At 41.3% G+C, this 27,181-nt stretch overlaps 2 protein-coding genes, 1 non-coding gene and 1 pseudogene across 3 annotated transcripts; 3 read left to right on the top strand and 1 right to left on the bottom strand.

Annotated features, from left to right (window-relative positions):
* The first annotated feature begins 131 nt into the window (after window positions 1–131).
* On the top strand, window positions 132–2,782 carry LOC148898374 (uncharacterized; annotated as a pseudogene).
* A 134-nt stretch (window positions 2,783–2,916) lies between these two features.
* Window positions 2,917–19,733, bottom strand: utp4 (UTP4 small subunit processome component). Its single transcript, XM_088997543.1, has 16 exons — window positions 19,309–19,733; window positions 18,269–18,457; window positions 18,092–18,176; window positions 17,884–17,973; window positions 17,596–17,807; window positions 16,593–16,764; window positions 16,111–16,202; window positions 15,692–15,791; window positions 12,791–12,855; window positions 11,395–11,517; window positions 11,087–11,243; window positions 7,183–7,289; window positions 7,002–7,097; window positions 6,713–6,898; window positions 6,511–6,621; window positions 2,917–3,182 (listed from the first exon to the last, which is right to left on the bottom strand). Exons 1-16 carry the CDS (start codon window positions 19,465–19,467, stop codon window positions 3,066–3,068), a joined length of 2,061 nt encoding a protein of 686 aa, XP_088853669.1. The 5' UTR covers window positions 19,468–19,733; the 3' UTR covers window positions 2,917–3,065.
* Window positions 19,734–19,792: 59 nt separating this feature from the next.
* chtf8 (CTF8, chromosome transmission fidelity factor 8 homolog (S. cerevisiae)) lies at window positions 19,793–24,562 on the top strand. The gene is made up of 3 exons (XM_088996516.1): window positions 19,793–19,956; window positions 20,071–20,194; window positions 22,840–24,562. Exons 1-3 carry the CDS (start codon window positions 19,937–19,939, stop codon window positions 23,089–23,091), a joined length of 396 nt encoding a protein of 131 aa, XP_088852642.1. The 5' UTR covers window positions 19,793–19,936; the 3' UTR covers window positions 23,092–24,562.
* A 1,781-nt stretch (window positions 24,563–26,343) lies between these two features.
* Window positions 26,344–26,416, top strand: trnaf-gaa (transfer RNA phenylalanine (anticodon GAA)). Its single transcript has one exon. It is a non-coding gene; the product is annotated as a tRNA-Phe (tRNA).
* Window positions 26,417–27,181: the final 765 nt, after the last annotated feature.

Below are 27,181 nucleotides of genomic sequence, written 5' to 3'. Positions count from 1 at the left end.
TTCCACCATGACACCCCTGATCCACTGGTGAAAAGGACGCTTTGATCCTCTCCACGTAACAAAGAGGGTACAGAAAGTACTTAAGAATAACTCTCTCGGTCTTTGTTGTCATATTATTTATTTCGGTTTTTTTGTTCTTTTGATGGCAAGATGGCACCGCGAGTGTGCCTGCCTTTCCAGCAGCTCCTGTATTTTGTTTTTCTTTTCCTCTTCCTTTCCTCACTTTGCTGCTGTGAAATGTAAATTTCTCCACTGCGAGATGGAGGTAAATCCAATCCAATCTGCTTCACACTCTGATGCAAAACACGAGTCAGATTTGGAGAGCCCTGCTCCAAGGAGCCAACAGCACAACACCTACCAAAAGCAAAGATGCAATACAGAGGCCACCAAAACCTACCCCTCAACGTTTCGGCTGCGCCTACAAATTCTGACTATAAAGGTTATTGGATTGGATTGGATATGCCTTTATTAGTCTCACAGTGGAGAAATTATGAACGGAATCTGCGACAAAGGGAAGCCTTGATGGAGTGGGGGGTTTCGGAACCCCATACTCCAGAAGCACCCCCCAGAGAACTCCCTGAGGGACACTGTCAAACGCCTTCTCCAAGTCCACAAATCAGATGTAGACTGGTAGGGCGAGTTCCCACGTACCCTCGAGGACCCCTGCTTGGGGTAGGTTGTAATGGGGATCGATTGTTCGAAAGCCGCGATGAAAACCACACTGCTTCTCTTCAAGGCTGAACTTCCTGAAGGAATGCTTTCTTTACCATCCCTTACCAGGGAGGCTGAGGAGTGTGATTCCTCTGTAGTTAGAACACACCACCCCCCCCACCACCCTCCTTTAAAAAGAGGGACCACCACGCCGGTCTGCAATCCAAAGGCACTCTCCCCAATGACCACCCGATGCTGCAAAGGGGTGTCACTAAAACATGTGGCCGCAAGTTTGTTGATCCAACAACAAATGTCTCTCCGCGCCTGCATAGGTTTTATTCAGGTTCTCCAGTTTCCTCCCACATTCCAAAAGCATGCATGGCAGGCTGATTGAATACTCCAAATTGTGACAAGCTTTGTGTGTGTGAGTGTGGAAAGTTGTTAGTCTCTGTGTCCCTTGCAATATACATATGTACCCTCAGACTACACAACCCGTCAGGAAGGAGGTGAGTGTGAGAGCCACTGTTCAGGACATCCATGAGCCATGAATCCATTGAGAAGGCTCCAACGGATGTACTCAGAGAATGTCGCAGACAATGGAGAACAGAGGATGAGGTGCTGGAAGAAGGATCATCATGGGAGGAAAAGCCCTTACACTGGATGTACCACAGAACCATAACTGAAGTGGCTGATCTCAGGAAGTCCTATCAGTGGCTAGAAAAGGCTGTCCTAAAGGCCAGCACAGAGGCACTCATCTTGGCTGCTCAAGAACAGGCTCTGAGCACCAGAGTCGTAGAGGCACAGATATACCACACCAGACAAGACCTAAGGTGTAGGTTGGGCAAAGAGGCACCTGAGACCATCCAACACATAACTTCAGGGTGTAAAATGCTGGCAGGAAAAGCCTACATGGAGCACCATAACCAGGTGGCTGGCATAGTCTACCCAAACGACTGTGCGGAGTATGGACTGGAAACCCCAAGGTCAAAATGGGGAAAAACCTCCAAAGGTAGTAGAGAATGCAGAGCAAAGATCCTGTCGGACTTCCAGATAGAGACTGACAACATGGTAATGGAGAACCAACCAGACATTGTGGTCATAGATTAAGGGCAGAGGAAAGCCGTTGTCGTGGATGTAGCGGTCCAGAGTGATGGAAACATCAGATAGAAGGAACATGAGAAACTCGGGGCAGTGACCCTCAAATTCGATGAGTGGTTGCAACAGATCAGGAACAACATCGGCTATCTCGGTCCAGAAAAGTGCAGTGCTGGGAACAGCACGGATACTGCGCAGTACTATCAAGCTTCCTGGCCTCTTGTAGAGGACCTAAGCTAAAAATGGGTGACGGACACCACCTGAGGGGTGAGATGAGGATTTTTATATGGATTTTTTGTTTGAACAGTTAACAAGTCACAGAGTTGCTGACATCATAGTTTCTACCTGCGGGTGAGGGGCGACAAGTTGTTTACTTTTTGATCTTCACAAATGAGACATTTACATTTCACAGCAGCAAGGTTCTGAAAGGAACAGGAAAGGAAAAGACAAAGTGGAGAAACAAAATACAGGTACGGGAGCAGGAGGTGAAGGGAAGCTACAGTGAACACAAAAATTCACAACACACCCTTGGTTGAAATTGTGAAGGTTTATGTGCATGTAACTAATGGATACAATACTCAAGTACTCCGCTGGTATCACGTACTTTTGAAGAAACATGTTGATGGAGGTAGTCGAGTGGTTAGCACACCGGCTTCACAGTGCAGAGGTCACCGGTTCGCGTCCCGGTCCGGCCTCCCTGTGTGGAGTTTGCATGTTCTCCCTGGACCCGCGTGGGTACCACGAATGGTGTATATTTGTACATGCTTTCTTATCTCACTTTTTTCTGTTTAGCTTGAAAAAAATATATTCCATTTTAATGTTAAAACATAAAATGTTGAACGTTAAAGCGGTATGAATATTTTGTGTCATCTTTGTACAGTTTGAAACACAAAATGAATCAATAAAAAAACACTTTCCCGACAATTATAAAAAGATTTGTGGTTGACAATCTGCCAAGAGTAATCAGCATGTGAACCACTAATCCAGTTTGAACAGTTTCTATCGCTTTAGATCTCTGCTTCTCACTTTCTATGTGTATTTATTGCAGATTCCAACTGAAATCTGATCTGTCCCATCATTTGTGGACTTTGGACCTAACATCAAAGTAAGCCATTAACCTTTGCATATTAAGTTCATCTTGTGAGCAAAGTAAACACTAAAACGATAAGAGGAAAGAAAACAGTTGGATGGTTTATTTATCAAAAGGTTTGAAGAAAGTGGAAATCTTTGGCTGTTTTTGGATATGGGCCAACAAACAGCTCTTTGACAAATGAGATCTGTAGTGGCAAGCCGGATAAAAGCTTCTTCTGTGCTTTTGTTTAGGTGGCAAACTTCTTCTGTCGTACAGGTGCGGGCAGCTGAGATTGGATGTCCGGTAGCGGCCGCTCCACCACAACGAGGGACTGGTCATCCAGCAGAGTCACATTCAAAAGAGGCTGCGGGAGTAAAGTGGAAATGTCAATGCTGCTCCCTGCGATTCACAAAACAACACTTAGATTATTTTTAGTCTTGTTCTTATTAGATTCAATCAAGCCTGCACGTATGACTTTGTCCAAGTATTCAGCACCACTTATGAAGAGGTGCCTCCCTATATCACTCAATAGCTTCAACCTCTTTAGTGTCTTTCGATGAGAAGGTTTCTTCAGCCGTCATCTGTACAAAAGTGAAGGTTTCGGACGTTTCGCCTCCTATCCAAGAGGCTTCGTCAGCGAACTAAAGTCTGACTGGTCGTATCGGCCCCATTTATATATCCCTAATGTCCAGACCTGGTGGCGCCGGACACAGCTATGATAGGTCCCTACTCTCAGGTTGGGGGGGGGGGGGGGCGGGACCCCCCCCCCCCCCTGTGGCCCCACTGATTGTTCCTACATTCCTGACTAACGATTGGCCTATTACACCCACTCCCCCCGGTATCACCTCATCAGCATAACGACCCTCATCAGCATTGCGAAAGTTGCCTAACCTGTTTTGCCTGAGCAGGCTATTGTATGAACGATCCAAATTGAACCTCACACCACCAGACCGGTTTAATGAAGGATTTTGTTGTTTTATAAGAATCGCTTCTTTCACCCCCCTTTCAAACCATCTATGTCCTTTCGCTAAGATTTTAACCTCATTGTCGTCAAATGAGTGGTTGCTAGCTTTTAGGTGCAAATGTACTGCCGATTGAGGCCCACTAGTATTATCCCTGCGATGTTGATAAAGTCTTTTTTTGAGAATTTGTTGAGTCTCCCCAATGTACTGCTCTTTACAATTTTCATTCTTACAATGTATGGAATAAACTACATTACTTTGTTTTTCATTTGGTAGCCTATCTTTTGGATGCACTAATTTTTGCCTTAACGTGTTTATCGGTTTGAAATAAGTAGGAATTTTATGTTGCCAAAGGACTCTTTGTAATTTTTCAGAAACTCCTGCAATGTACGGTACTGCTACTCCTCTCCTTTTAGAATCTTGAGAATTATTGGTTTCGTTCGCTATTCTTTCTTTCTGACATTTGTTGAATGACCACTGAGGGTACCCACAGTTAGTGAGTGCTCTCCTGATATGTTTTGACTCCTTTTCTCTACCTTCAGTGCTAGTTGGTATTAGTTTAGCCCTATGCTGGAGGGTTCTGATAACTCCTAGTTTATGTTGTAAAGGGTGGTTAGAGTCAAAAAGTAAGTATTGGTCAGTGTGCGTAGCCTTCCTAAAGACTTCTGTTTTTAGCGCTCTGTCCTCTTTTATAATTACTTTACAATCCAAGAAGGCTAGTTGGTTCTCTTGAATGTCCTCACGAGTAAATTTAATGTTGAAGTCTACAGAGTTGAGATGATCTGTGAAGGATTGAATTTCTTGTTTCTTAATTATGACAAAAGTATCGTCCACATATCTAAACCAGTGTCTAGGTTTTGTCCCTGGGAAGGATGTGAGGGCCTGTTTCTCCATCTCTTCCATGTAAAGATTAGCCACTATGGGTGAAACTGGTGAGCCCATAGCACAACCATGGATTTGTTTATAAAATTTTTCCCGAAATTGAAAATACGTAGTATTAAGGCAGATTTCTAATAATTGGCAGATGTGATCCGGTTTCAGTTTGGTTCTTTCATGCAGAGAAACATCCGCCAGCAGCCTCGTCCTCACCACTGAGACTGCTGCTGGGGTTGGGACAGATGTAAAGAGAGAAGTCACATCGTATGATGCCAAAGTTTCCTCAGGTTCCAATATGAGGTCTTTGATCCTCTCTACAAACCCTGTGGTGTTCTCTACGTGGTATTCTGTGTTACCAACCAACGGAGCTAAAATAGTTTTTAAATATTTGGCTACATTGTATGTAGAGGAGTCAATGCTACAAACAATGGGTCGGAGGGGGAACCCTTCTTTATGTATTTTTGGCAGGCCATAGATACATGGCGTGGCCTCTCCCGGGTATAATCTAAAATACATCTGTTTATCTATATGTTTTCCTTTCTCTAGCTTTTGGAGACAGTCAATCATTTCTTTCTTGTATCTATTGGAAGGGTCCCTTTTTAGTTGCTCATACGTGTTAGAATCACTGATTAACCTATTTATTTTGTCTTCATAATCCAATGTGTTGAGCAGCACTGTGCATCTGCCCTTGTCTGCTGGCAAAATAGTAGTCTTTTTCAATTTAGTGTCTTGTGCGCCTTTCTAAAAGCAGGTGGCAATTGCGCATTCCAAACAGTCGCTCCCAAACTGGCAAACGCTCTGTTTTGTTGGCGGAGTCAATGGAAACCCTTAAAAAGAACAAAGACTTTGCTTTTTAAGTAGGCTGCTTTTAATCTTTTGGGTATATCCGCTACTTCGCAGTTCACTTGTCGCGGGTTCAGTGCAACACATTTTTTTTCTGTAAAAAAAAAAAAAACACCAAAAGAGAGTGAGGCGTCCCTACTTTGAATACTGAAATAAAATGTATTATTATTAATATGGGGGGTAGCTTCTTTTCTTTTCAGCTTTTCCGTTCAGGGGTCACCACAGTGAAGCAGTGTCCTCTATCTCACCCGGTTTTGTGCATACTCTTCTCTCACACCAGCAACCTTCATGTCCTCTTTGACAACCTCCATAAACCTTCTCTTAGGTCTTCCTCTCGGTGTCATTCCTGGCAGTTCAAGACTCACGAGCCTTCTCCGAATATATTCTCCCACTCTTCTCTGGTCATGTCCAAACCATCTCAGTCTGGCCTCTGATTTCTCTCCAAAACCTCTAATATGAGTTTTCCCTCTGATATATTCATTCCTGATCCTATACAACCTGGTCACTCCCAAAGAAAACCTCAACATCTTCATCTCTGCTACCTCCAGCTCTGCTTCCTGTCTTTTTTTCAGTGGCACTGTCTCCAGTCCAAACATCATGGCTGGTCTCACCACCGTTTTATACACCTTACCTTACATCTTAGCTGAAACCCTTCTTTCACACATCACACCTGACATTTTTCTCCAGCCGTTCCAGCCTGCCTGTACGTGCTTCTTCACCTCTTTTCCGCACTCTTCATTACTGGACAGTTCATCCCAAGTACTTAAAATCCCCCACCTTCTTCATCTCTTCTCCCTGTAGCCTCACTCTTGTGCTTGGATGCCCCTCATTCACACACATATACTCCGTCTTGCTGCAACTGACCTTCATTCCACTCCTTTCCACGGCAAACCTCCATCTCTCTAGTTTGTCCTCCCCGTTCCCTACTCTCGCTACAGATCACAATATCATCTGCAAACATCATCATCCGATATCTACATTTCACCTTCCTTTTTAAGGAATTTACTGTACCTGAAAGGTTTTGCAAATCTTGAATGCATGGCTGTGTATAATCCTCTCAGACTCTGGAAGACTCCTGAGGGTCATTTGGTTGGAGAGCTGAGACTTTGCTGTAGGGAGAGGCTGCGAGAGGAAGAGAAAAAAGGTCCATTTACTCGAGATACACTCATCAGAATAAGAGGCAAAACAAGCAGCTTTTGGTGTATTCACACACCAGGTTCTTGTCGATGATGCAGAACATAAACATATCATGCAGAAGAATGTGATCCAGGTTCTTGGGATTGAAGGAGACATGGGTGATGGGCGTGTCCCTCTGCAACCAGAGAGGGTGCAGCCCATGTTTCAGCAGCTTGCGACTCCAATCGGTGTATTCAGTTTTCACTAGAGAGAACTCGAATATCTGCGTTGGGTACATGCACAGAGAAGATGGGCACGTAATGTTAGGACAAGATTAATTCGGGGTATTAAAAGATAGACATTAAGCGTAGTGACGTGGTGTTTGCCTGCTGGTCAGCATGCACTGTGATGAGGTTTCTGGTGGTGGAGTTGATGGCCAAGGCAGTCGGACAGGAGCTGTACACTGGCACTGTGCAATGAAACTGCGGGAGCAAGCAAATAGGAACAAGCTGAAGTGATGTACAGATTCACATTTTGTGAAAAAGGGCAAAAATAATGTCACTTCACCTTGAGCTTTTGGAGGTTGTATACATGGATTTCAAAGCCTGCATTAGCTGTAACAAGCCAATTGCCATCATCACTTGCATGCAACAGGTGGACTGGGTGTCTGGAACCTGAACCACACAAATATATATGCCCTTGATGACCTGTTAATCATTTCTTTGGATGTGGTCATTTCAAAATGGTTGCAAAGTTTGAAACTCCATTTAACGCTCAACGCACGTTTCTGTGCAAGTACATTCATGGAAACGTCACACTGTTGATTGTCTTGTGCTCTGCACCATACAGTAAAGTCTCGTTATGTCGATATTCAAGGGAGTCCGAAAAAATATCGATATAACCGGGACTATCGATATATCCGACCCTGTTTGCATGTAATTTTCTCAGTGCGTGCATAGAAATAGTATGGATATAACCGGGACTATCGATATATCCGATATCGATATAACGAGACTTTACTGTATAGTCGTCTCTTGTTTTATTGTGGATCATTTTTTCACGAGTTCAATGCATTGCTGATTTGATTTTCTTTTTTACAATACGTTAACTTAAGAACATGTTTCAGCGGTAAAACTGTTAGCTAATTGAATATAGCCTAGCGCCGCTTAGTTACAACGAATCATAATCTGTAGCATGTAGTACAGATCGAGGGCGGACAGAAACAGCCGCTGTTGCTCAACCACTCACACCTCCATCCACACCACAAGGAACAGGAACCGATCCCACACGATAGACGAGTTTACCATTATCAGTTTCATTGTACGCATTCAACTGTGCATCGTGTATAGTTTTTGGTTCCATTTTAAAATGTACTAAACATTGAGAGAAAAAAACCATTAAGGGCACAGTATGACTTTCAATTTAAGTTGCCCTATTATTAATAAACATGTCAGAAATGAGCTGTAAGCTCCCAAAGTTGAATATGCTGTTATTTTAATTGTCTATTATAAATCATTTTAATATCCCTTATGATCTAAGATAATGATGGTTGTGTAAGAGCAGCTGCTTGCTGGTGCAATATGTCGAAATTTACATGTGATGCAATTTGTCGACTAATTGCAACTATTAAGTCACCAATCAATAATAATTTGTGACAGGCTTACAATAGACAACGAAAATACAGTGATACCTCACAGCCTACAAAAGCTTTCGCCCATGAACTTTTCGCCTCACGAACATTACATTCACGAGAATAAAATCTTGGCATGCAAACTAGTTTTCGGTGAACGAACCAAACCACACAGCGCAACGGTGGCTGGCGGACTAGTTTTCGGGAGATGAACACCAAACTACACGATCGAACAGCGCCACGGTGGCTGCCGGACTAGTTTTCCACACCCCCTCTGTTTTAGTGCTGACGTGGTTTGTTATCGGGTGGAGTACTTTTGCTATTTTGGGACCGAAAAAGACCCCACCACAGGCTAGTGTTAAGCCTAAGACATTCAAGAAAATTACGGTCGAGCAGAAGATCATCAAAAAACACGAACAAGGTGTGCATTTGTGTGACCTAGCGTCCCAGTACCAGTATGCTAAGTCTACCATTGCTACCATCCTTCAGAACAAGGAAGCTATTAAAGGACAACCGACGTCTCCGGACAAGTTGTGTCCATAATTTGTAAAATGGCTTCAAATGACTTCTACTGAGCGTATTTTAATAAGATTCCACCGCATATAGCTATATTTTACGTTTTATGACTGGCTCTGAATATTTAGGAAGTCTTGTTTTTGAGTTGGTCACGAGTCCGTACATCACGTCACGAAAAGACCGCCCACTGACCGAAAAGACACATTGTAGCAGTGCTTCCATCACGTCAATGTATTTTGCTGTACATGTTTGGTCTGAGAACCGTGTTGCACCCAAAAGCCGCCAGAAGAGGGCATTCAAGCTACATATAAGGAATTTATCAGCCTGTGGAAGCAGAGGTGGCCACTGGAGGTCGCCATTTTGTGCCTCTTTTTTTTGGGTGAGAGATTTTCCCCCAATGTTGCCTCAAAATGGCACATGTAATTCTTTAATCGATTGCAAACATGTATGCTTTCCTCTTGAGAACTATTTGAATCATATTCATAACTGGATGTGTAACAAGAAAGCATATTCTCCGAATTTAAAGCCATTGTTTTGATTCACAAGCAATGCAAGACTTCTTGGCGTGACGTCACGAACTGGGGGCGGGACTTTCTGAAAATTCCCAATTCGCAGCTCAATTTGTTGGACACTAAGTTTTTGGACACTTTAAGTCATTTTTCTTGGTGTTTTGCATTTGACTAAAAATATCATACTGCGTGTTTTGGGTATTTTAGATGCTATAAAACGTTTTTCTGATGTCAGTTAAAAAACAAAAAAGTGACGTTGGTTGTCCTTTAAGGGTGCACGCGTGGCTAAGGGTGTCTCTGTGTTGTCTAAGCAAGTTTCAGGCAATAGAAGAGGTTGAAAAACATCTGTTGATTTGGATTAACGAAAAGCAGCTAGCAGGGGACCGTGTGAGTGAGGGTATTATCGCTGAGAAAGCACGGCAACTTCACTCAGATATCATCAAGAGGGAATCTGGAAGTTTGTCATCCATTGACAACTACCATCACAAAGGTAAATAAAACGACTTTATTATATAGTACAGTTTATTTTTTATTGCAATACAATAGCACATTTATTATACATAACATACTGCGAGACTAATAAAGGCAAATCCAATCCAATCCAATCCATAACAAGGTATATTTTGTGTGGTTTTAAGGCTAATTAAGCAAAAAATGATTATTATAAACGGATTATTCTCTTTTTAATGGTTAATTATGGGAAATTAATGCTCAGAAGATGAACTTTTGGCCTCACACACACTTTCTGGGAACCAATTATGTTCGGGAGCTGAGGGATCACTGTACTTAATCACCACTTTGCTGAATTTATCTATTGCGCAGGTAGTCTGGAATGTAACACGTAATGATAACTTCAACTCAAATAGGGTCTAGATCAGGGGTGCTCATTACGTCGATCGTGATCTACCGGTCGATCGCGGAGGTAGTACTGGTCGATCGCAGCGTGACAGTAAAAAAAAAAACATTTGTCAGCCTATCAAACGTCCCGTCACTTGATTGACATACAGGGCAACCATTCAGATGACAACTGAATTTGTACCTTTAGGTCGCCGTGTGTAAACAACGGCGCTGAACGCAGCAAAATTTACAAGCTAGTCAGCGAATTACCTTACTCCTTGTTCAGAGACTTTAAAAATAAGGCAGAGATATTATCTTCAATCAAAGCTCTGCAGTCGTCAAGACATACAGTTACACGGCGCTGTGAAGCCATGGCTGAGGATTTAACCCAGCAAATGTAGAAAGACATCGGAGATTGTGAGTGTTCTCACTGCTGAAGTCCAGGGCTCAAGGACAGTTCGGTAACTTACTACTCACACAGGAAAAGTACCCCAACATGAGGAAATGTGCTACCTCCATGCCTGCATTATTCGGCTCCACTTATTTATGTGGTCAACCTTTTCCTACATGAAGATCATTAAGTCCAAATACCGTTCCACCATGAATGATGAACATTTGGAAATGTGCTTGAGGCTGGCTGTCAGCAGCTCTTGTCCGGACTATGCATCCCTGGCTGATTCAATTCAATGTAAGTCATCAAAGTAAACTCAGGTAATTACAAAAATGTTTAATAGTTATTTATTATGTTATGTATATATAGTTATTATCTGTGTTGTGCAATATTGTCTTATTCAGTTATGCAAGGTATATCAACATACATTGTACATACAAAGAATCCTTAAAACATTTGAAAATAATTATGTTTTGCATTTTTGTCGTGGGTAGATCATTTTGACTTGGTTGTTTTTATAAGTAGCTCGTATGATGAAAAAGGGTGAGCACACCTGGTCTAGATAAAGAAAGCCAATTTCAGACTCACCTGGCTGAGGGTTGAGTGTGTGAAGATATTTGCACTCTGACTGGCTAAGAGAAACCAGAATAACCGATGACTGGCTGCAAGATGCAAAGAGTTTGGTGGAATCTGAGGAAAAGCAAAGCTGCTGGGCTGAGTTCAGGATCTTGGGTAATTTGGAAACCTATGGGGAGCCAGAAAAAACAGGCAAGAAGTCACCCGGGTCATCGTATGCCATGACAAGCAGACCAATCATGCAGTATACATGAGAAGTGAGTGTTTTTTGGACCAGTCAAAAAAAATCACATTTGTCATGTCAGCAATGAAATCTGTACCTTTGTGATACGAATGTTGTTGTTGTCAATGTGTAGCTTGTAAAGACGAACGCTGGACACAGTCGAGTACGCCAGCCACCCTCCGCATGGCGACAGAGCACTGCACCGGATAAGATCTTCGCCCTGTACACATCAGCAAACACGCCACAGCTTAGTTGGTACTGGCTGCAGAGATGGGTGGCAGAGATGGTTGTCTCGACTGATCAGCTCTTTCGTAACTATTCACTGCATTCAACCGGGGCGTTTCTATACAAACCAAAGTTATTTACACATTGGCATTATTGATTGCAATTCTAGTGGGGGTGGGGCCATTTCATTTGGATATCTCAACAAACTCCCAACCTCAACTAAGCATTTGCAACAAAAGCTAAATAGACATGCTCGGACAATAATTCAGTGGAGGCAAGGGTCCGAAAGTTGAGCAGTTAGATCAGGGGTCTCCAAATGTTTTTCTAAGGGGGCCAGATTTGGCATGTTAAAAATGTAGAGGGGTAAGGGGGGCACCTTGGGGGACATTCTTTACATATAAGAGGAATTAATTGAAATAAATTTCAGCGAGCCATTCTGTGTTACATATTTACTTTTTTAGCACATCGCTACTGGCCCAATGTAGTCATTCTACATGCTGATGTTATTGATTTTATGACAGAGGCTAAGGGCCAGATGAAAATTGACCAGGGGCTGCATTTGGACATGACTGCGTTAGATGGAATAATATTTTCACAACTATAAAGCGGACTGAAAACTCTTCAGTTTTCTACACAAGGCAGGGCTTTTCTATGCAACGAAAACTGTGCCATTTATCACTCCGGGAAAGGACGACCGTGCGCAGCAACATCTGACTTATTACAATGGAAAAATGAGTATTTTCTGCTCCTAATTAGGTAACAACTGGAATGTTCTGCATTATATTACTGTAAATAAAGACGCTCTCTTTGAGATTTTAATCCTTTATTCCCCCCCCCCCCCCCCCCCCCCCCCCCCGCCAGCCTCTTTTGGTGTCCATTTTCGACTGCTCTCTCAACCAATCCCCACATTCCTCCCTGTGCTTGCCATCCCATTCCGGGAGGCTCAACGAAAGAACTCTTGGAGCTGAACATTAATGAAAACGCGGCATTCAAAGCCAAGTTGGTGAACACAATTTGACTAAGACTGAGTTAAATCACAATTTCAGAACGGATGGACGCTTGGACAAATGTGTCTGCGTGCACCGTCGGCGCATTTAGAATGTATAATGAACTGGATCTGATCAATTTTTAGATTGTTCTGTAGATTCGTGCAATATTGAAGTCAAAATGCCATTGTTTTTTATCTGTCGACTCCAAAAAAGTGTCGGGCTCACACTATGTTTTCACATGAGCTCTTTTGATGTGAAATTGAACTTAATAGTACACACCTTCCTTTTCAGATGAATCAGTTTCTCTGGATTCCTCTTCACAGGTAGACTCTCACCGGGCTTTCCTGATAACAAACGGTGATAACATAATAGCAAGCCCAATAAAAAAGTGTTAATTGTTTGAGAGGCAATATTCATTGTCGCTGACAAACTTTCAAAGCAAAGGAGATTGGGGGCTAGAAAGTTCTCTGTGGTAAAATTCCGTTTTCAGCTGAGGCAAGCAATCTTCCCTCAAAATGTCCATGCTACTCAGCATTCACACACACACGCACGCACGCACGCACGCTCACACGCACGCACGCACACACACACACACACACACACACACACACGCACGCACGCACGCACGCACGCACGCACACACACACACACACACACACACACACACACACACACACACACACACACACACCACAAGCCTTTTTTTGGACAGGCGAACAAATGACATTCACACAATGGCAAAACAGCACAACAGTCTGAAACCTGAGAACTCTAAGTTATATTTGCTTCAAAAAAATATAGAATAAAATTAATGATACGGTGATACCTCAGCTTACGAACGTAATGGGTTCCCAGAAAGTGTGTGTAAGGCGAAAAGTTTGCCTGCCAAAGATTTATTTCCCATAAGAAACCATTAAAAATGAGAATCCGTTCCCAGGTTCCCATAAAACATAATTTTCTACTAAATAAGCCTTAAAACTGCACAAAATATACCTTATTTTATGTATAATAAATGTGCTATTGTATTGTAATTAAAGAAATAAACTATACGGTATAATAAAGTCGTATGTACCTTTGTGATGTTCGTTGATGTAGTTTTCAACCTCTTCTATTGCCTGAGACAGTTGCTTAGTCAACACATTGCTCGACCGTAATTTTCTTTTGTGTCTTCTTCGGTTTAATCAACAATTATCAATTTCGTATTTACTACTTTATAATACACTATTTTAAGTGATTGTGACATGGGAGCCGTTTTTCATTATCAATGTTTGAGTATCAAAGTGGTTGAAAAGAGAGAATTTCCTGAAACACAGGCTCTGGATTAAATACGAACATTATTTAAAATGTTTGGTTGACAATATAAGCCTGCAGACTATCACATTATTCTAACTGATTTTAAATGCAGGAAAAGGTGCCCCTTTATTACACAATTTCCAAAAGTAGCGTTGGGAAGGGGCACTGCCTATGACTCGTGATACATTTGCTGTGCGCTGATGAGGTGGAGTACAGTGCGCAATTGGACATGCCTGCAACTTAGAGGGAACATTTGTGCCAGGGCTCAACACCAACTTTTGCACTTGTGAGACCAACTTCTTCATTTGGCAAACCACACAGGCTTTTTGCACCCTTTTTTAGAAGAGGTACAGCTTGGCCAATATTCGGTAGTACAGTATATACCAGGGGTGTCCAAAGTCGGTCCTCGAGGGCCGCTGTCTTGCCTGTTTTCCAGCTCTCCCAGGAGAAACACACCTGATTCAAATGATTTGAATCAGGTGTGTTGCTCCTGGGAGAGTCATTTCATTTGGATTTTTTTACCCAGGACTTTACAAAAGGCTTAGGGCACCAGAATATTTGTTTGTTGTAGATTTTTCGGCCTGTGGGGTGGATAAAATCTCAGTAAATGTTGAAGCTTTGACATTGCAACCACTAGAACGAAGGTTGTAAGACTAGTGATTTGCATTGACCAAATGATTGTAATTCCCTTTGTCCCTCCACCTCTGTATGCCCTCTGCCCGTCTCACCACGATGGGGTGCAGAGCTTTCAGCCGCTCCGCTCCCAAACTCTGGACCACCTAACATCCGTAACATTGACTCCCTTCCTACTTTTAAACCTCACCTCAAAACCCACCTGTTTAAACTTGCTTTCATTGTCTACTTTTGCTGTTTTATTATTGATTGTTTTATTCATGATTTTATTGTTTTATGTATTGTTTTTATTGTAAAGTGTCCTTGGGTGTTCAGAAAGGCGCTTGTAAATTAAATGTATTATTATTATAATTTGAAGTATAACCTCGGATGCCAAAATGCCGAGCAGTTCGGGAGCAAATTGAATGTGAAGTTGTCGTTTATGGAGCAGATAGTACCAATTCAATTAGGTGGCCGTCATTGTGGCTAAGTACGTACACACTCAGACTTGATTTACTTGATATATCCGGCCTCAGGATTTCACAGTAAAGGTCGTTTCCGGTAGTGTGTTGTTTCCGTGGGATCATTTGTACGGCACCAGAAATATTGTTTCCCATAAATGTCATGAAACACTATTCGACTGTATGTGATGTAATGTCCCGTGTGATCAACACGATTACACTGCACCTGTATGTGTGTATTTGAGGTGCAAATGTTTTTCTTGTATTTCCCTTTCAGAACAGGAGACATTGTGCGTGCTGATAAAGTGCATGTGATGATAGATTGCGGCGAAAAGAAAAAAAAACACACAAAAGTGTGTAGTAGTTCCTCCACAGAAACGGGATTGTCAGTCGGATTTTTGTTTTAAATCATGATGGTCGTATTACTAAAATGACATGAGCTGCAAGCACAAAACTAGAAAAGGAGATTTGACGGGAGGTACGACTCCAAGGCAAGAATTGAAGTTGGTCATTAGATTTAGAGGCCCATTGCTATGAAAAACATTCTCAGTCTTAGTTTGAGTGGAGTTACGCCGATGTTAACTGTTGGTAGGCCTAACGATGAGCTGTAGTGGATTCTTTGGTCAAATTGATAGTTGATTACACAGTGAATCGTATTGGGGTTGCAAGGAGGATGTCGAGTCATAAATACTAAGTCTGTATACTGTATAGTAATTTTGAAAAAGATGAATTTAACATGTGACAAGCGACTACTGTATGTGTTAGTATAAAAATGAGAATATGTATCAAAATTGGTGCGTTATTGTGCTCTCACCATGACCCTCACTCTGCCCCAGTCTCCACAGCTCAAGATGGTCAGAAAACTGGAACAGCAGCAGCCCCGACGACTTCTTAGCACAACACACTAGATTCCTCTGCATGGAAAAAAAACACACTGTATTTTGTTGGATATTTGTTGGATATTCAGCCGTCAAAAACTATACAATAATTCATGTTCTTATAAAAGATGACACGGGGCGAACTCTTCTTTTCCTTTCAGCTTTTCCCTTCAGGTGTTGCGACAGCGAATCAGTGCCCTCCTTCTTCAGAGGTTGATTCGCATGTTTGTTTTGGCCAAGCTTTTACATTGAATGCCCTTCCTGACACAACCCTCTGTATTTGTCCGGGCTTGGGGCTAAATGCATGTACTGAATCAAACGAAAATTTCCTTTGTTATTGAAGTATAGTACTCACGTGAGGGAAGACTATTTTACGGAGACTCGACTCTTGTGTGTTCTTCTCCACCTTATCCAGCAGGGGTCGTACTACGACCTGAGTATCCATACCTGAAAGGAGACGCCAGAAAAACATTGGGCTGTACAGTACCTGCTTTCCAATGCAGCTCCTCAGCTTAATATTAATTTTCATATGAACTATGTATCATGGCTTATTGTTCAAATATTTTGAAACAGCAATCAGGGCAACGATACAAGGTGTGACTCCAACTTGTTGCCGCATGGAAAACTCTCCAATTAGATTCAAGTTCAATTTGGGAGGTCATTGTTTGTGTAACTAACCTTTGTGAGTTGAAGAAAGCATTGAGGTTTTATGTCACGATGAGGACAAAATTGAATGGCTTAGAAAAAAAGAACCCTACCAAGACTGTTCCAAATAAATGTTACAAGTCAAAGATTTGGAATAAAAAGACAAAGCGCAAATGAATATTTATAACTGACCTCCAGAAACAACAGAAATCTCAGTATGAACCAACGCCTTCACGTCATGTGTGTGGTTTTTAAAGGTTCTGGTTCGGACCCAGTCCTTATCCTGTTGGTTGATGGTGCGAGAAAGAAATTGGAACTGGACCACAGTTCCTTCTGATGTCCCGGCTATGAGACTGCTTTCATCCTGTGAAGAACCAATTTAAGACAGTGATTCTACCAACAACGTGTATATCGTGCAGCAGTCTAGCATCTTGCCGACTAAATTTGCATTGCTGTTCAGAGACAATGCGGTGAACCAGGTTTCAGGTTCATTATCCATTTTTTAAAATAAATGTTTTGGTATTTGGTATTTCCACCATCTGCTGTCATTTTGCGGTCAATCCCACGCATCATAATAAAATCATGGGTCAGGCAACCAGAGAATCACTCTCATTTTATCAGCTGTGGCTCTAGATGTTGTGTTCTGTCAGTAGACGCTTCCCATATGTTCCATATTGGTAGAGGAGATTGTGAAATGGATCATGCAATGCAGTTCCAAAAAAAACATTGACGGAACCATCCGCCACTTCTACGCTCTGAGTATTCTTTCTCATTAAATTCGCCACTTAACTTCAACTCCCAACAAACTCTTCAGCACGCCAACGCAGCACAAGGTCTTGATTGTTATGATAAAGCAGTGATACGTTGAATGAACCAAAGATTTTTCTGGAATTTAACCCTGGTAATAGGCACAGGATTTTTTCATATGCATTGATTTCAAAAGGGGACAAAAACCTTATTGCAGTAAAGTGCGGGCCTTTATCAACAACTGTTTTTGTATTTTGCACTTGTGCTCTGAATGCAGTATGGCAAGCGAGTTATCCCACATGCACCTTATTTTATGAAATTCAGTTTTTGGAAACTTGACTCCCCAGCCCTTTAATACAATATGGTGAGATGTATTTTAGACATGTGTTGCGAGTGTTTGACTAAAATGATGCTATATATGAAAACGCGTCTGAAATGTTTTACTTGCCTGGCAGATGGAAAGTGCAAGCACATCCCATTTGGTGATGAGGTGAGTGTGGACAAGCGTTCCTGTAATTCCATCCCACATCTGGACTTTTCCGGCAGAATCGCCACTAATGATAGTGTGATTGGATAAGAAGATGATAGTCCAAACAACAACATCCTTGCTTTTGGGGGCTCCGACAAGTCTTTCAACATGCATTCTGTGAATGCCATGACCTGAAACAAGGATAATAAATTCATAAGGGTCATCTGTGTTTAATTATTTGGTAAAAATGACGTTGTAGCAATTTACCAGTCTCAACATCAAATATTCGAATCGTGTCCATCACGCCGGCAGCCAGCAGCTTGCCAGAGGGATGCCAGGAGAGGCTGATGATGCGACCTCAAGATCACAATAACAGACATAAATTGAACATAAGCCGTCCTCACAAGACAATTACTGTCTGACCGTGTGTATGCATTGGCAAAAGCCAGAAAATATTTTCTTAAAAATTTCTTACATTTCTGTCTGTCAAACTTCCTCTGAAGCTGAATTCTGTCCTCCAGAATTTCAAATAACTTTACTGTCCCATCTTCACATCCAACCTGTCACAAAAAAATATGGGTCTTTACTCCCAATGAAAACATTTACATATCGATTCATCAAGGCGAAAGTGAACTATAATGTGCGAATTTACCGCCAAGAGGGTTCCCATGCTGTTGCAGCTCATGGCCCAGATCGGACCCCCATAGGCATCTACAACGCGCTTGGGCTGCAAATTCTCCAGGTCATACTCTGTGATCTCTCCACGCAAACTCGCACTGAAGAGACGCTGACCCACCCAGCATAGAGCCTCAATGCCTGCACCATCCCGACCGGGGATCACCTGCACCAAAAGAGCATAAATGTTCAACGCAGAATTCACACACATGTAACCACAACAATTAAAACATTCACCTTCAGTTCAAGAACACCATTAGCAACTTTGGAAAGCATTTTCCATAATTGGAACGCCATTACTTTACTGCGGCAAAAGCAGGAGCCCATTTAATTTATACAACTAAACTTCACTCTCAAATACAGTATAAGGAGGTGCTCTTGTTCTTTACTTGTGTTAGCACCATAAAAGAACTCACAAAAGACAGCAAAGCAATTCCAAACAATAGAAGTATGGTTTTGGCTGGAAATTACAATTGCTTTCAGAGTTGATAAAGCTATCCATATTTTTATGGATTTTACGAATGGGACTTGAAAAAACGTTTTTCGTGCCTATCCTTTTACTCGAAAACAGGACATTATTTAAAATGGGTAGTGTAAAAAAGGCACCATTTATCATTAATTTAAACCATGATTATTATTTTCTCCAAATAAAATCAGATATTTGCCTATGTCTTTTTTGTGTGTTGGTCAGTCTGACTTAATTCAAGACTGCGGAAATCGGGGAATATTTACTGGAGAATCCCAATGATTGATTGAAATGTATATTTAACAAGGTCTCAAGGACTTCAAGACGGCGTCGCGAGAGTGGCTACCTTTCCAGCAGCTCCTGTATTGTTTTTTACTTTCATTCCTTTCATAACTTTGCTGCTGTGAAATGTAAACTTCTCCACTGAGAGACTAATAAAGGCAAATCCAATCTAAATTACAGTTCGTTGTCTGCATTCCTGAGCCTAAATTTGCCACGGTGCATACCGATGAAGAAATTTCAAATATGCAATAGATTGATAAGCCACTTACCTTTTCTTGGAAGTAGTTGTCAGTGAAGTTAAATACCTCAACTGTTCCGTCAGCCCGAGCCACTGCAAGCCTCTCGGTGGGGCGATTGAACGCCATGGCTCTAATTGCGCTGGGCATGTAGTCGAAGAAACGAACCCGATGTACCTTAAACTCACCCATTTTCGCCAAAAAGAGAGAACCGCGCTCAGGCGGCTACTCAACACGAGTCGGTGAGACGGACAAGCATGTGAATTTGGTCCGTGCTGGCGGTCCAAACCGCCAAAATGTCCAATAGCGCGTGTAAGGTAGCCGCAAGAACCCGTTCAAAATTCAAAACAATGAGGTACCTGGCAATACATGTAGCTTTAGCGCCTTATTATTGAGGCCCGCATAACTTTGAAAGAATTTCGACACGCTGACTGAGGCTACCACGTTGAAATCCTCTGACCCGGAAATGATAAAGGCAGCCACTACAAACGGAAATACGTAATTGCTTGGCGGAACATTTCACAGGCGGGAAACGTGACGTCTGTGAACGTTACAACTTGTGCAAACTGTGGATTTTACTTTTCGCTCCACTGTTTATGGTTAGCTGCGTTTATTGATTGTTTGTACTTCTTTGATATATTGAGAAGTCTGAGTGTGCCCAATGGTTCAAATAGTTATAAGGTAGGAAATGAACGAACTGGTGATATACCTTTAAGTTTTTAAATCGACGAGGTATCGTTTGTACGTGTAATGTCAATGTAACGTGTCACATTTGGTTGATGATTGGCTTTGTAGGAGCAGTGTTGATGGCAGCAGTCCTTCAGAGTGGCTGTTGATTGAGCTTCAGGGAGAGATGGTATCCAGGCATAACTCTGGCCTCGCAGGAAGCGTGATGGGAGACCTGATCTACACCCAAGAGGTAAACGATGAACAAGACAGGGAACAGTGGAAAACGTGCTATTTTTTACGCGGACACTGAACAGCACTCAATTATGAAAATGCAGTGTTATTAATTTCTCTAATCCAATATTGCTGCTCTTTAAAGCCCTACTGTATTATAATAATAATAATCAGAATCAGAAAACCTTTATTAATCCCACAATGGGGAAATTTGCAATAATAATAATGATGATGATGATGATGACATTATAGCCTTTATTTGTCTCACTTTGGATACATTCATATTTCACTGCAGAAAAGTTATGAAAAAAGAATAAGTAGAAAAATCTAGGAGCTGCTGTTAAGGCAGCCAATCTCCCAGCCCGCAATCTCGAAGTCAAAACAAAAAAAAAAAGATTAACCTATTTTAATAAAAGCGTCAATTATTATTGTATGAGTCAGCAGAAAAGAAGTAAATCAGTATGATTGTAGTGTGGGCAGTTTGACTGTTCTGGATTATCACCATGTTCTCTGGTTTCCTCTCATATTCCTCAAAACAAAAATGTGTGTTTTTGTTTTTTGTTTTGAAAAAAAAGTATAAAAAACTATATATATACACACACACACACACACACACACACACACACACACACACACACACACACACACACACACACACACAGTAAAGTCTCGTTATATCGATACTCTCTGGAGTTACAAAAATGTCAATATATCCGGCCTGCGCCGAACTGCATTAACAAAATCTGCCAAAATAGGGCATCCAAGCGCCATATAAGAAACGGAACTGGCCATGAGCTCGCCATTTTGTGCCTCTTTTTTTTTTTGGGTGAGAGATGTTCCCCAATGTTGCCTCAAAATGGCACATATAATTCTTTAATCGAACATGTATGCTTTCCTCTTCAGAACTACAGTGTATTTGAATCATATTCATAACTGGATGTGTAAAAAGAAAGCATATTATCCGAATCTGAAGCCATTGTTTGGATTCACAAGCAATGCAAGACGTCTTGGCGTGAAGTCATTTTTATTGGTGTTTTGCATTTAAATAAAAAGTGACCTCTGTTGTCCTTTAATACACAGTATGGAATGTATGGTAATTTTCAAAATCATCATGCTTCAGCAGACAAAACAAGAAACATTGTTGCAAATAACGATTGCATTCATATACAGTACAGTGGGCATGTACATAACACAACAGGGAAACTGCAACGCTTACATCTTACTGTATTATGTATGCAATTTAAAAAAGTCATCAATCTTCTTCTGCTTCCCATTTTTACCTTTTAACACAAACACTTCAATCTCGTCTGCTACACGCGAGCTAGCGTCTGAAAATGAAAATGGCTCTGCTACACGGGAGCTGGTCACGTAACCAAGTCACGTGACCAAGTCGACCAATGGCGCGACCGATGGCGTGTATCGATATAAACAGCAAAATGGCCGGCGGGAGATGAAAAAGAGCACCGTAGTAACCAGATTATCGTAAAAACCACGAATCGTACTAAACGGAACTAATTATACATAAAAAGACTAGAAATGTGCACGGGAAATGAAAATAGTGTCGTAATAAGCAGTATAATCTATATATATATATATATATATATATATATATATATATATATATATATATATATATATATATATATATATATATATATATATCCCCATTCGCCCATAACACCTCATCAGCCTGACTAAGCCTAACTACATGGTAACGATCGAAGAATTCAGTTGTAAGCACGATCCCAATTGAACCTCACACCACCATGGCGATTTAGTGAAGGGTTTTGCTTTTTTTTATATAAAAATAGATTATTTTACTCCCCTTTCAAACCATCTCTTTTCTTTCCCTAAGATTTTAACCTCACTGTGATCAAATGAGTGGTTGCATATTGGATTGGATCTTGATAGTCTTTTTTGAGCATTTGTTTAGTCTCCCTAATGTATTGCTCTTTACAATCTTTATTTTTACAATGTATATGTTTTGTTTTTCGTTTGGCAGCCTATCTTTTGGATGCACTAATTTTCCCAAGAATAGGAAATGAAATTAAAAATGCTGAAGATACAAAAAGGAGAAGAGTAGCAGTACCTTACATTGCAGGGGTTTCTGAAAAACTACAAAGGGTCCCTTGGCAATACAAAATTCCTACTTATTTCAAACTGATAAACACTAAGACAAAAATTAGTTATTTACGTCTGTAATTAATCTGAAATAAAATATTTATTTATTTAGTTAGTTATACTTTTGATGTTTAATTAGCAAAACATATCACATGATGCAATTTTTTAATTCTAAAAGCCAACTTTGATAAAAATGCGTCAGAAGACCAACATAGATCCTTATTTTCCTCCCAACATTTTCTAAATAGGTATTGACCAGGTATTGGCCTCTGTTTCATTCGAAGTGAAGAATAAAGAATTCACCAAAATGGGCCCGCAATTCACTCTTGGGTTCTTCCCACTAGTTGCGAATCTTTGTTCTCGATGACTCATGTGATTGCCCACCGCCCTCAATTTGACTGATTGCCCCTGCCCCCTAAATTTGACGAGGTTGTTAAAATCCAGAACAAACCTCTTTTCTGACCTGTTTGACTCAATCAACTGCTCGTTCTCTGTTCTCTCTTGATCTTTCCTCAATGCCCTGTTCTTTGTTTTTTCCAACAGGGGGTGCCAGTGTTGATAGTAGGACATCACATATTATACGGCAAGCTGGTCAAATTGGAGAAACCCTTTGCCGTCCTTACTAAGCATCCTGCTCAAACACAGGATGTTCTGGGCAGCACCAGCAACCACGATGCCATGAAAACAGAAATGCATGGATCCACCTCCTATTCTGTGTCTGCACTCATCAAGAGAAAACTTATATTCAAGACGCGACCCAAACCCATCATTACTAATGTACCCAAGAAAGTATAGAGTGGCCAAACTGCATTTTTATGTGGTGAAAGCAGATACAGTGAAACCTCGGTTTACAAACCCCCTGGCTTACGAACGTTTCGGTTTATGAACGTTACATTTATGAAATTTTTACCTTGGCATACGAACTATTTTTCGGGATGCACACGGAGCTGCCACAATGAGTGATGTGTCGTTTGCGAACGAGCCCGTTCTCCTAACAAGAAAATGGTGGTCACTGTTTTTGTCCTCTATTCCCCGCCCCCAGTCTTCGGTTAAAGCCACGTGATTGGTCAAGAACACAGCAGTGGGGGATGGGGTTACAGACAGAGAGTGAGGCCATTCTCCAAAAAACAATGGTGTATTCGGTTAAAGCCACGTGATTGGTCAAGAACCCGGAGGGGGGGGGTTAAACATTAAAGAGACAGGCAGACAAAGAGAGTTAGAAAACACACACGAAAGGGAGATGACAGAGCTTGAAATAAAAAAAAAAAACAAAAGTGTGAGAATAGTGAGAAAATGGATAGAAAACAGTTAAAATATCCCATCAATTTAGGCTCCACAAATAACCCGCACAAGTCATCTGTACACTTGATGCAAAAAGCTATTAACCCAGCTAAACAGATCACAATTGATGAAGAACTAGATACAATTATCACATAGAAAGCACCTACAAGGGATCATTCCTCAAAATGGTGAAAGAAGGGTACATTCCTCACCAAGTGTTTAATGCTGAGGAAACTGGACACTCCATTCCATCAAGCCATTAACGACCATCACAAAGGTAAATAAAATGACTTCATTGTACAGTACAGTTTATTTCTTTAATCATAATAATATAGCACATTTATTATACATAAAATTAGGTATATTTTGTGTAGTTTTAAGGCTTAGAAAATTAGAAAGTAGAAAATTGTGTTTTATGGGGACCAGGGAATGGATTATTCTCATTTTAATGGTTTCCTATGGGAAATTATTTTTTGGGGTACACACACACTCTTTCTGTGAACCAATTAAGTTCGTAATCCAAGGTCCCATTGTATCATGAAAACATGTTTTGATGCTTGTGCACAAGTCGTTCGGTCTTTGGTGCTAGACTGGCTGAACTTCCATAGCAAAAGAACCACTTTGTTGATAATGTCATAGTTAAAAGATAGGCAGAGATTCTCTGTTAGCATATATTAGCATTATTTAAGTGTGGAACCAGCATGAGCTTCTGATGATGTTCTTGGTCGGCAATCTACTGGAGGGGGGCAATACTTTACTGGGAGTGTGACTGTCTGGCGATATTTCCATGTGCTTGGTGCTTGTTTGTTTTCCACACTCTGTCTCTGTTAGTAGAAGCTACCAGTGAAGTAGCACATAGGGGTGGGGGTTGCTCAATACTGGCAATGTGATCAAGGAAATATTTATTGGAGTGTGTTTTCGAATGCGGTTGTCATTGTGTGGGCTGCCTGTTTTGCTAGTTTATTTTATTAAATCATTATAGTCAGTAAGAGCATATTTTTTTCTCTCTGTCATGTAAACTTGTTTTTGCCGCTGTAAGGACCTTCCCAAAAGCAGAAGTTAAGTTTCATTAGTTACATTTCTGTATTGACTTAAACATTCCGTTCCTCACTGCTGTTTCCATGGCAACATTCAGCAATCAGACATAGGAAGATGGGGAATGACGAGGGCATTCATCTATTCATCTATTTTCTGTACTGCTTGTAAGCATTGCCATTCAGTCAAGTGCATATTTTGCCTCTCAACAAATTTACACCTATGGAAAATATAAAAAAGACAGTGTCGCATACGTGCTAACCAGAAAAGAAATGACTCATAAATGTATCATGTGACCATAGATTATTGAGGGGTTCATAAACAAATACCCTATATGAAAACTAAAATACAGTAAAGTCTCGTTATATCGATATCGGATATATCGATAGTCCCGGTTATATCGATACTATTTCTATGCACGCACGGAGAAAATTACATGCAAACAGGGTCGGATATATCGATAGTCCCGGTTATATCGATATTTTTTCGGACTCCCTTGAGTATCGATATAACGAGACTTTACTGTACTCCAAAAAAAGGAAACCTTGTTTTCACATAAAGTCACTGGCGCTGTGGTTGGAAGGTCGGTTGGCTTTAATGCAGGCAGCATGATTTAATAATGAATAATAATATGTACATGTAATTTATAAGCGCCTTTCAAAACTATCATGGACACTTTACAGTCATGGGATAAGTTAAGTTCCCACTCAATATTGTTGTGAATGTATGTATGAATTGTTGTCTGTGCTCTATGACTGACTGGCAATCAGTCCAGGGTAAGTCAACACATTTCACAACATCATTTGGTGAGACACTGACTCAATGGATCCAGATGCAAAATTATTAATGAGCATATGCATTTACACCAACATGTCCAAAATGCGGCCTGGGGCCAAAATGAGGCTCATGGTCAATTTTCATCCGGCCCCCAGCCACCGTCATAAAATCAATGACGTCTGGGCCCGCATGTATAGTTAATACATGGGATAGTAGCTTGCGTGTACTAAGTGCTGCCACCTAGAGGCTCAATTAGGAACAGCACAATAGTATGATTAATTAACTGAATCTTTTCCTTTCGGCTTTTCCCTTCAGGGGTTGCCACAGCGAATCCGTGTCCTTCGTCTTCAGTGATTTGATTCGCATGTTTGTTTTGGCCAAGCTTTTACGTTGGATGCCCTCCCTGACACAACCATCTGTATTTATCCGGGCTTGGGACCGGCACAATAAGACACTTGCTTGTGTCCCCTTGTGGCTTAAAAAATAAATCTCTTTGAATTTAATAAAGATGAAGATGCTCGATAAAAGGCCCCCCAAACATAAAATGATCGGCACAGCAACATTCAAATAAAGTAAAATTACTCACCGTTTGATGACAATGCTCTGATTTTACCGTGAAAGGGGCATCTCTTTCCCTACATTTCATGACCAACAGACCTTCAAAGTCCTTTCAGAAAGGCTTGCCTTTACGACAACAACGCTTACATCTGGCATTGGTAATACTGACAACTATTACAAGGGAAGTTCCAAAAAAATAATTGGTCTGTAATCCAAATGTACAGAGTAGATTACAAAATGTTAAATTTTTACAAAAATCTGCTTTCAATAGAATGTCAAGTATTTTATTTTATTACAATGTCAGGACTCAACTGACCAAATCAAAATCATTTTCAATCAGATTTGCAATCCAAGCATCCTTTTCCCTTTCGTCATTTAACCTGTAGCATAACTCAGGCCGAAATAGCTCAGTTGGGAGAGCGTTAGACTGAAGATCTAAAGGTCCCTGGTTCGATCCCGGGTTTCGGCAGTAAGTTGTTTTCTTTTTCTAGTTCGATCACGGGTTTCGGCATGGAGTTGTTTTCTGGGGCGAAGCTCAAACTGAATAGTTGAGCGTTATTTTCTTTTCGCTGATCTAATTTTTAAGAGCCGTGTGTTTCTTCTATAATAAAATATATATATTGGACTGGACGACAAACACAGACGCCCTAATCAAAAAGGGACAGAGTCGCCTTGTCCTACTCAGGAAACAGGTCTTTTGAGGTTCCAGGGGTCACTCCTCAAGACTTTATATGACTCTGTGGTGGCTTCAGCCATCCACTATGGAATTGTCTGCAGCATTACCACCCGGGACAGGAAAAGACTGGAGCGCCTTGTCAAGAGGGCCAGTTCTGTCCTGGGCTGCTCGCTGGACTCTCTGGAGGAGGTGGGCAACAGACGGGCGCTTGCTGAACTAAAAGCTATGATGGACAGTCCCTCCTGCCCACCCTGACAGCACTGGGTAGCTCCTTCAGCCAGAGACTGTTACACCCACGCTGCAAGAAGGAGAGGTACCGCCGCTCGTTCCGACCGACTGCTGTCAGACTTCGCAATTTCTCAACATGTGAAAAAAAACGGACACTTGACACTTGTACTATCATATGGGTTCATGCAATACAGCTACATATATCAATATGCCTTTCTTCATACTTGCATGATGTACAGTTTTTTATGAAACGGTTGTAGCACTCCACTGAGTGGAGCAACTAATGTGGCTGCTTTGGCACTCACAGTCACCTTTTCTCACGTTTCTCAC

This window comes from Hippocampus bargibanti, linkage group LG05 (assembly GCF_051943395.1).
Source record: "Hippocampus bargibanti isolate YZ-2025 linkage group LG05, ASM5194339v1, whole genome shotgun sequence".
Lineage (NCBI taxonomy): Eukaryota > Metazoa > Chordata > Actinopteri > Syngnathiformes > Syngnathidae > Hippocampus > Hippocampus bargibanti.
Note: the sequence above shows the minus strand (reverse complement) of the source record. Positions and strands in the feature narration are given on the sequence as shown.

Excerpts from the sequence above, each read along its gene's own strand:
- utp4 (XM_088997543.1), bottom strand. The coding sequence starts at position 19,467 with ATGGGTGAGTTTAAGGTACATCGGGTTCGTTTCTTCGACTACATGCCC. Across the intron at positions 7,098-7,182 it reads ACAACCTCCAAAAGCTCAAG|TTTCATTGCACAGTGCCAGT; the intron begins GTGAAGTGACAT and ends TTGCTCCCGCAG. Across the intron at positions 6,622-6,712 it reads GCATCATCGACAAGAACCTG|CCTCTCCCTACAGCAAAGTC; the intron begins GTGTGTGAATAC and ends TTCCTCTCGCAG.
- chtf8 (XM_088996516.1), top strand. The coding sequence starts at position 19,937 with ATGGTTCAAATAGTTATAAG. Across the intron at positions 19,957-20,070 it reads ATGGTTCAAATAGTTATAAG|GAGCAGTGTTGATGGCAGCA; the intron begins GTAGGAAATGAA and ends TTGGCTTTGTAG. Across the intron at positions 20,195-22,839 it reads ACCTGATCTACACCCAAGAG|GGGGTGCCAGTGTTGATAGT; the intron begins GTAAACGATGAA and ends TTTTTCCAACAG.